This window comes from Vigna radiata, chromosome 6 (genome assembly GCF_000741045.1).
Source record: "Vigna radiata var. radiata cultivar VC1973A chromosome 6, Vradiata_ver6, whole genome shotgun sequence".
Lineage (NCBI taxonomy): Eukaryota > Viridiplantae > Streptophyta > Magnoliopsida > Fabales > Fabaceae > Vigna > Vigna radiata.
The window spans coordinates 27,286,607-27,295,940 of NC_028356.1; the positions used below are offsets into that span (position 1 = coordinate 27,286,607).

Genomic DNA, 9,334 nt, shown 5'->3' on the forward strand with positions numbered 1-9,334 from the left:
TCAATAAATTTATATCTGTAAATATTCAAGAAAGTATTATGTATATTCTTTTTGTGACAAAAACTATAAATTTTTTATTCAATTTTACAATTTATAATTATTTTCATACAATTTTTAACAAAACTGTAAGCTTTTTAATAAAATACAATAAACGAAATTCCTCATATATTCAAAAGAATTTACTGAACATCATTCAAGTCAACGATTTAGATTAAGTTTGTATTATTTTTCTTATTTATATATCACTTCTCGTGACATTTTGGAAAATACAAAAAAAAAGAGAGTGAAATAAATTGTACATCAAAATAAATGTTTATAGGGACAAATAAAAAGTTTACAACAACATATCAAATATATTTTGGTTGAAAAAAAAAACATTGTTAATAATACAGTAAACAAAAGATTTTTAGTCAAGGTCAGGTTTTTGTTGTACTTGAGTAGCAAGTTTGACCAATGCAAGAAGAACAAAACAACGTGTCTACATAGAAAAATCTACTCTGCCTAAAAAAAAGAGTCTATTTTTATATCAAGGTTTCAATGAGTCCAAAAGGAGTGTTTGTTCTCCACCACAAACTCAAAAATGGATAAGCAAGTGAGGCTATTCCTTCTTCATTTGATGTCCCTCTTGATCGTGTTCACACATGGAGCTGCTGCATCTTCCACATGCCCCATGGATCTCTCCTACGTTGCTTCCATTCCCTGGAACACCTCAATATGCAGAGGCCATTTTGACAAGGATCACTGTTGCGACACGCTAAGGAGTGTTTTTGCCATTGGCCTCGCTGAGCTCCTCAAAGATACTCACTTATTTTACCTTCCTGATGCAAACACTTCCTCCGCTTGCTTACATGACTTCACACGCAGGCTTTCAGCCTTGTCCATCAGCCAAAACATGGTCCCTCTTTGCTTCCCCAACCCATCACGCTTTGTTTTCAACTCTTCGGCTTGTTTAGGTATCAGAACCACGCAAGATTGGAACTTTAGGGTGGACCGGAATACCCCTTTGTATTCAACTTGCAATAAGGACCTCAAAGACAAAACTCGCTGCAGAGTTTGCTCTGAGGCTGCTCACACACTCACAGAGAAGCTCACAGCATTTGACCCTAATGCTGACGCCAAAAGGTGTTTTTACTACATTGCGCTGTACGCTGCAGCTGTTGTTAACCCGTTTGGTACAACCGATATAAGCACCACTTCTTGCATACTTTGCCTGGAGCATGATGTGGTGGTACACGGGTCAAGTCATGGAGTAGAACTGTGGAAGCTGGGTTTTGCGTTGTTGGGTGTTGTTATTGGTGTTGTTCTTGCTTTTGTGATGATTGTTGTGTACAGGAAATGGGATAAGAGAAAGAAGCAGAGTGTTCATCACAGGGAGATTGAGAACAAGGTCAGAGCATGTGTTTTGCCTAATGCTGGGGCAAAATGGTTTCGTGTAGAGGAGCTTGAGCGTGCAACTGAGAGATTTTCGCGGAAGAATGTGGTTGGTCAAGGTGGTGATGGAGTTGTGTATAAAGGTACTCTTTCTGATGGTGCTGTGGTTGCTGTTAAGGAGATTTATTATTTGGAGGGTAAAGGGGATGAAGAGTTCTGCTATGAAGTGGAGATCATAAGCAAAATAAAGCACAGGAATCTTCTTGCTCTTCGGGGATGTTGCATTTCGAGTGATGATTTGGAAGGTAAGAGAAGGTTTATGATTTACGATTTTATGCCTAATGGGAGTCTCAGTGACCAAATGTGTTCAGATGGTGCTAATAGGCTAACATGGCCACAAAGGAAGAAGATAATCTTTGATGTGGCTAAGGGGCTTGCTTATTTGCATTATGAAATCAAACCCCCAATTTACCATCGTGACATAAAGCCTACCAACATACTTTTGGACTCCAAAATGAATGCTAAATTGGCAGATTTTGGGTTGGCCAAGCAAGGTTCTGAGGATGAGTCTCATCTCACCACAAGGGTTGCTGGCACATATGGTTATGTAGCACCAGAGTATGCTCTCTATGGGCAACTAACTGAGAAAAGTGATGTCTATAGTTTCGGTATTGTTATTCTTGAAATCATGAGTGGAAGGAAGGTGCTTGATGTTTTGGATTCATCTGCTTGTTTAATTACAGATTGGGTATGGACAATGACAGAATCTGGAAAGATGGAGGAAGTTTTTGATCTGTCAATAAGAGAAGGGCAAGAAAAAATTATGGAAAGGTTTGTTCTTGTTGGAATGCTATGTTCTCATTTGGCAGTGGCATCAAGGCCTACTATTGTTGAGGCCCTTAAGATGTTAGAAGGAGTCATTGACATTCCCAAATTACCTGAGAGGCCAATGCCACTGGGTCATGAGTCTTTCCAATCTTCTTTGTTGCATGGTTTACAAAGAAGTGCTTAAACATGTAAGCCACTTGTTTATCTTATTTGAGTATGAGCAAAATGTAAATACAGGTCTGTTTCCTTCTGAATTTGGTAGCACTTTTACTAGTAAAGTTCAAAGAAAAAATCATATTGTAAAATGTTTGTGTATTCAAGAGTAGGAAAATTAGTTATAATGATTAAATGTATTTTAGGTTCCTCAAACCTTGCTTTTGTATAGTCTTCCAAATTTAGTTCTCAGAATTTCCCAGTGGAATGTGTACATTTTTATCTGTCATAATTTGGTACTTTAGGAGCACTGAAAGACGAATAGGCTTCTTCAATTTGATGATAATTACGTGAGTATATATATCTCTGTCAGAATTTAGTACTTAGGAGCACTAAAAAAGCCTTTATTTCCTTAATTTGATTGGATGTTATCTGTCATGTAAGTGTTGGTTTTTCATGATAATCGAAGCTTCCTAGTTGTAGCATGTGCAAATCAGTAAAACAAAACATCAAACATTTTATTTTAGCAGTCAATTAGAACCAGAAATGTGTAACTTTTCATCTTATCACGATTTAGCATTCTGGAATTGATGATTAGTTTAGTATTTTTATTCTGTACACTAGTTTTTTTTCATTCCTATGAATTAGAATGCTGTCGAAATTCGAAGATTTTACATGAAATACAAAATTTTCCCTATGAAATTATATTACTCTATATGTGAATTTCATTGAGATCTACTACACCATTAAGCACTTCCTACGTAGATTATTTGATACTTATTTGCTCTTAATTCTTTTTTATCAGTTACATATTGTAATTTAACATCATAAAATATTAATAAAAGGATATAAAAACATTTAATAGCATGTTATATTACTTCTCAAACCTATGTCAAACACAAGAAAAAGATGGGAAATGATCTGAGTTGTGTCTGTATGATCCATGTGTCAAAGGTATTTAATGCGTTACGAAACACGTGTCAAGTTAAAAAAATACATTTTTGACGTCCTTTTTCTGCAAAACGCGTCTTTGCGACAAAGCCAACCAAAGTTGACGGGTAAAACCTGAATAATTGATAGTAATATCTTTAAAATATAATAATTTTATTATCTTTAAAATATTATATATATATATATATATATATATATTTATATTTATAGCCTAGAAAGTTTATGGGAAAGAAAAATATCTACCAACTTTGATAAGTACTAACATAAGGATCTCCACAGCTACCAACTTTGATCATTTTTCTTTTGAATTTTAAGAAACTTGAATTTGTAATATCAAGTGATAAGTTTCATATTAACTAATTTCAAGAAAAAATATTAGCTATTATACTTTTAATACATGATCTCATATTTAGACGTTACATGCTTGAATTATTATGTAGTTTTTCAAATATCAATTGTTTTGGATGTAGGGCTCAACACCTAACACAATCTCAGCTATCCACGCAGTGTACGTTACATGCTTGAATTATTATGTAGTTTTTCAAATATCAATTGTTTCGGATGTAGGGCTCAACACCTAACACAATCTCAGCTATCCACGCAGTGTACTTCGGAAGATCCGTTTACGTTTATCGTTGAATTGGTTGTGATCTGCATGTTAGCACTCTGACGTTCAAATCAGTACAGTCACAATGAAATAAGCACAAATGTAATTAGATCAAAAAGTGATATACCTGGTTAACATTCCTATATTTATAGGCATTCAACTTAGTTAATAGACATTAGCTACCTCTAACCACTGATTCATAATCCTGCGAGATTCGTCTACTAATTATAACCGTTGCTAACGTACCCACGAGATTAGCTCCACCAGTCCAGTAATATTGTTACTACTATATTCACATTTCCTTTTCATTCAACCGTCGGCCTACCAGTGTCCCCGATCGACTCCCAATTTTCCTGCTACACCCTCACTATACCTCTCATCCACTTATCGTTTTTATTCATCTTCGACGGACAACCCCCTTACACTACACCAATATATTATTTATGGGTACACAACAAAAATTAAAATTATCCTAAAAAATATAATAACCATTTAAACTTATCACTTTTTACTGCATTGGTGCGCCTGTTTTTGTGTTTAACCAAAACCACAAAAAATACACTTCTTTTAATATATATAATAGGAAAAGAAAAGAAAAAAAAAAACTTTTCGAATAAACGAATAGTAAGAACCATACATTTTCGATGTCATCTTCTACACAACTTCTTTCGGCTTGCTTGGTTGACCCGTAAAACATAGGTACGCATGGAAAAATTTCTACTAAATACTTCCTGAAAAAAATTATCACTTCATAATGGTAAGAAATACGTTTTGCATAAATATAAAACAGTTACAATTTACTTTTTTAATAATTTATCCCCATTAATTGAATAAAATAAATAATGAGATCAACTTGAAAAAATAATTGGACTATTATTAAATGTTAAACCAAACTAACTAAAATTAATAAATAAGACTAAAAATAAAATCAAGTTATGATAAATAAATCCTTTTTTTTTTCATATTTTTCATTTAAAACTGCTAATAAAAATGTTTTCTTTCTTTATACTTCTTATTTATTTACTAATATGTTTGAACAAAATTTTCTATAAACATTTCTAAGAGAGAAAAGTAAAATATATTTGAACAAATTATTCCATAAAATACTCATAAAAATAAAAAAAAGGGCCTTTTCGGAATCTAAAATCAACTTATGTTAAAATTAGAATAAAAAATAAGAGTTAAAAAAATTCTTTAAATTAATTTATACATAATAAAATTTTAACTTGCAAATATATTTTTTTTCATATAGAAAAAGTTTTTCTAATCATATCCTTAGAAGGAAAAGAAAAAGGAAATAAATTTCTAAACTCTTTTTATTAAATTTTACTTAATTTTAACCTATTAAAAATGTTTATTATATCCTGTGTGTTGCTACTACTATATTATAATACAAAGACTCGAATACACGAAAAAGAAAGCAAAAAAGAAGTCTTCAGTAAGCAAGATGATGCTTACCTTCATGTTGTTCTTCACCATTCTCATACATGCTGCTGCTGCTGCATCTTCTTCTTCTTCATGTCCAATGGATCTCACATATGTTGAAACCATTCCCTGGAACTCTTCAACCTGCAAAGACCCTGTTAACAAAAATCTCTGTTGCCAAGCCCTTTCCAGCATCTTCGGCATAGGCCTTGCTGAACATCTCAAAGAAACATCCATGTTTTACCTTTCTGATGTAAACACTTCCTCCACTTGCTTATCTGATTTCAAACACCACCTTGCAGCCATCTCAGTAAAACCAAACATAGTCTCTTTTTGCTTCCCTCACCCAACCCAGTTTGTCACTAACTCTTCAGCTTGTGCAGGGATTACAACTCTACAAGATTGGAACCAAAAGGTCGCCATGGATAGCCCAGTGAAAACATCGTGCAAAGGGGACCTTAAAGACCAAACTCTCTGCAGTAATTGCATTCATGTTGCTACAGAATTGGTTTCCAATCTGACACGTATTGACCCACATGCTAATGCCAAATGTTTTTACTACACAGTTTTATATGTTGCAGCTGTGGCTAATCCGTTTGGGACGACAGATCTAAGCACTACTGGATGCATACTTGGCCTGACACAACCATCTAATGCAGTAACAAGAGGGTCATCAAACAAAAGAAGAAAAAAGATCAAGCTTGTTATTATGTTGTTGGGTGGTGTTGTGTTTGCTTTTGCTCTTGCTCTGATGGTCGTGTACAGGAAGTGGGATACGAGAAGGAAGAAAAATGTTCATCGCAGGGAAGTTGAAAACGAGGTTAGTGCTGGTGTTTTTCCTCGTACAGGTGCTAAATGGTTTCACATATCAGAGCTGGAACGTGGCACGAGTAAATTTTCAGAGAGTAATGTGATTGGGAAAGGTGGTGATGGGGTTGTGTACAAAGGGACTCTTTCAGATGGAACTTTGGTTGCCGTTAAGGAAATTTTTGGTTTGGAAAGTAAAGGGGATGAAGAGTTCTGCTATGAAGTGGAGATCATAAGCAAAATAAAGCACAGGAATCTTCTTCCTCTTCGGGGATGTTGTGTTACAAGTGATAATTTGAAAGGTAAGAGGAGGTTTTTGATTTATGAGTTTATGCCTAATGGAAGCTTGAGTGATCATTTGTGTTCTTATGGTGCTAATAGGCTAACATGGCCACAAAGGAAGAACATAATCCTTGATGTGGCTAAGGGGCTTGCTTATTTGCACTATGAAATCAAACCCCCAATTTATCATCGTGACATAAAAGCTACCAATATCCTTTTGGATTCCAAAATGCATGCTAAATTGGCAGATTTTGGGTTGGCCAAGCAGGGTAATGATGGTAAATCTCATCTAACTACAGGGGTTGCTGGCACATATGGTTATGTAGCACCAGAATATGCACTGTATGGGCAACTAAGTGAGAAAAGTGACGTGTACAGTTTCGGTATAGTGATTCTAGAAATCATGAGTGAAAGAAAAGTGTTTGATACTTTGAATTCATCCACGGATTCAGTTACAGATTGGGTATGGGCACTTGCAGAAACTGGAAAGGTGGAGGAAATTTTTGAGGAGTCAATAAGAGAAGGGTCAGTGAAAAGTATGGAAAGGTTTGTTTATGTTGGAATGCTATGTTCTCATTTGGTAGTGGCGTTTAGACCTACTATTGTTGAGGCCCTTAAGATGTTAGAAGGTGAGATTGACATTCCTGAATTACCTGAGAGGCCAGTGCCACTTGGCCATGCGTCCTTTCAATCTTCTGTGTTGCATGGTTTGCAGAGAAGTGGTGGAGAACGTGTCAGCTTGTAATTTGTCTATTTTAAATATTTTTTAAATATAAATTTAAATAAATCAATTAAATGATGACACATGTTCTGTTGTCAAAAAAATTGTAAAAAAGTGTTGTAAAAATATCATTGTCCTTTTAAAAGGGTGCAAAACTATCACATATTGAATATTAATTTTCATTTGGCACTAGTAAACGAAGGAGATCCAACTGTTACCGGAGCTAACAAAATGGTAAGTAACGTTGATAACAAATTTAATGTTATTCATGTAACAAATTTAATGGAAAGAAGAATATATAAGCTTTTCTACAATCAAATTAAGAAAAAGAAACAAATGAACCAAACTAAGAAAAAGAAACAAGTGAGACAAAATACAAATCTATGAAACTCTATGTTATCAAAGGAAAAATATAAGTCATGAAACCTACTCCATTATTTTTATTTCTTTATGTTTTTTTCATGTCTTGATCCATCTATGATCACATCACAAGAAATCCACATTGATTATTTTTTTATATCCGTTAAAATGAAAAGTATGAATTTTTACTTCCAAGATGAAGATGTGACAGTGAACTTTGTCTCATCCCACCTTGTTGTCATCTCTAAGTAAAATAAATCATAATAATTTTATATTTTTATTTAAAAATTAACCTCTTTTGCATTTTCAATCATTTATCTATATACTAATTACTTAATCATTTATCTATATACTAATTACTTATGTTCTAACATATTTTTTGTTGTCTAGGAACACAAGAATCTTCAAACAAGCTTCAACATATATTCTTATTTGTGGAAAACAAGACTTGTATAAACTAACTAATTTGTTGCACGTTATAAAAGACTTAAACTAAACAACAAATATGGTACATTATTTAACGTAACGATGATATAAGATTTTATGTTGTCACAATAATACTATTTTAGTTTTTATGCAAAAGATGAAGCGAATTTGATTACTATCATCCAAAAATATCTTCTCCTTTGTTCATTTATAATATAAAAGTTTGAATACTAATAGAGGACCATCTCTTGATTCTATAGAAAAAAAAACTTGAAAAAAAATCATTGCAATTCAAGAAACCAAAAAATTGGAGATGCTCCATGAAGATTGAAATTCAAGAGATATGAAGATCATTGTTTGGAGCATAATTATACAATAATTTAGACAATTAAAAATATTTGTAATTTTCTTTTAATTACAAATAATTTGTTTCTTTTTTCTAAATTTTAAGTTATTTTAGGGTCCGATTCTTTGGACTTTCTTTTAGAATTTTGTTAGGTGGCTCAAACATTTGTGTATATATATAGGAGCACTAAATACATATGTAAATACTTTTGAGTCATATTATATGTATTTGTATTTTTTGAGTTTGTTAAGTGGCTCAAACATTTATGCTTATATATAGAAGCACCAAATACATATATAGATACTTTTGAGTTATATTATATGCATTTTCAATTTTTGAGAGAGAACTCTCTTGGTTATTAGATTAAAACTCGGACTCTTATCAAAAATTAACATCTTTGTAACAAATATCCAATTCTTACTTTGTTTAAAACTCCGATTATTTTACTGGACTGTGACGTCCTCATATTTGTTTAATTTCACATTTTTCTCTTTTTTTTCTTAAAGATTAAAATTAAAAAACAATCGTACTCTTATTTAAGATCATATCAAATATCTTAATGTTGAAAAAAAAAAAAATATATATATATATATATATATTAATTATAGATGATGTTATTAAATTCTTTTAATATTTAATTAATTAGATAAGCTTTATCTTACTTCTAATTTTAAGATTTCAACTAACTTAAATGTATTCTTAGGTAATCCATGACCTAGTTTTGAGTTTTTCTTAACAATATTTAGTGATTTATTCGGCATTCGAGTTCGAAAGTGTACCATCAATACTCGTAAATTCAAAATTTATTAATTAAAGTATGATATTCAAACAAAATAAGGAATTTTTAAAAGAACTTCCTTTTGTAAAGCTATCGTCAAACATCTTATACCTTTCCAATATCATCAGCTTTTTATAGGTTTTAAAAGAACTTCCTTTTATAGGTTCTATATATAGGTTTCCAGGTTTCCTATATGTAGAAGCACCAAATATATATATATATATATATATATATATATATATATATATATATATATATATATATATATATATATATATA

At 32.3% G+C, this 9,334-nt stretch overlaps 2 protein-coding genes across 2 annotated transcripts; both read left to right on the forward strand.

The window, feature by feature from the left end:
• The first annotated feature begins 525 nt into the window (after positions 1-525).
• Positions 526-2,568, forward strand: LOC106763044 (probable receptor-like protein kinase At1g11050). The gene has a single exon (XM_014647204.2). It carries the CDS (start codon positions 581-583, stop codon positions 2,381-2,383), a length of 1,803 nt encoding a protein of 600 aa, XP_014502690.1. The 5' UTR covers positions 526-580; the 3' UTR covers positions 2,384-2,568.
• A 2,852-nt stretch (positions 2,569-5,420) lies between these two features.
• Positions 5,421-7,169, forward strand: LOC106763645 (probable receptor-like protein kinase At1g11050; the record flags this gene model as incomplete). The annotated part of the gene is given in 2 exon segments (XM_022782216.1): positions 5,421-5,814; positions 5,917-7,169. Coding segments are annotated over 2 exon segments (1,647 nt in total), but the record flags the coding sequence as incomplete, so codon positions are not given.
• Between the last annotated feature and the right edge of the window lie 2,165 nt (positions 7,170-9,334).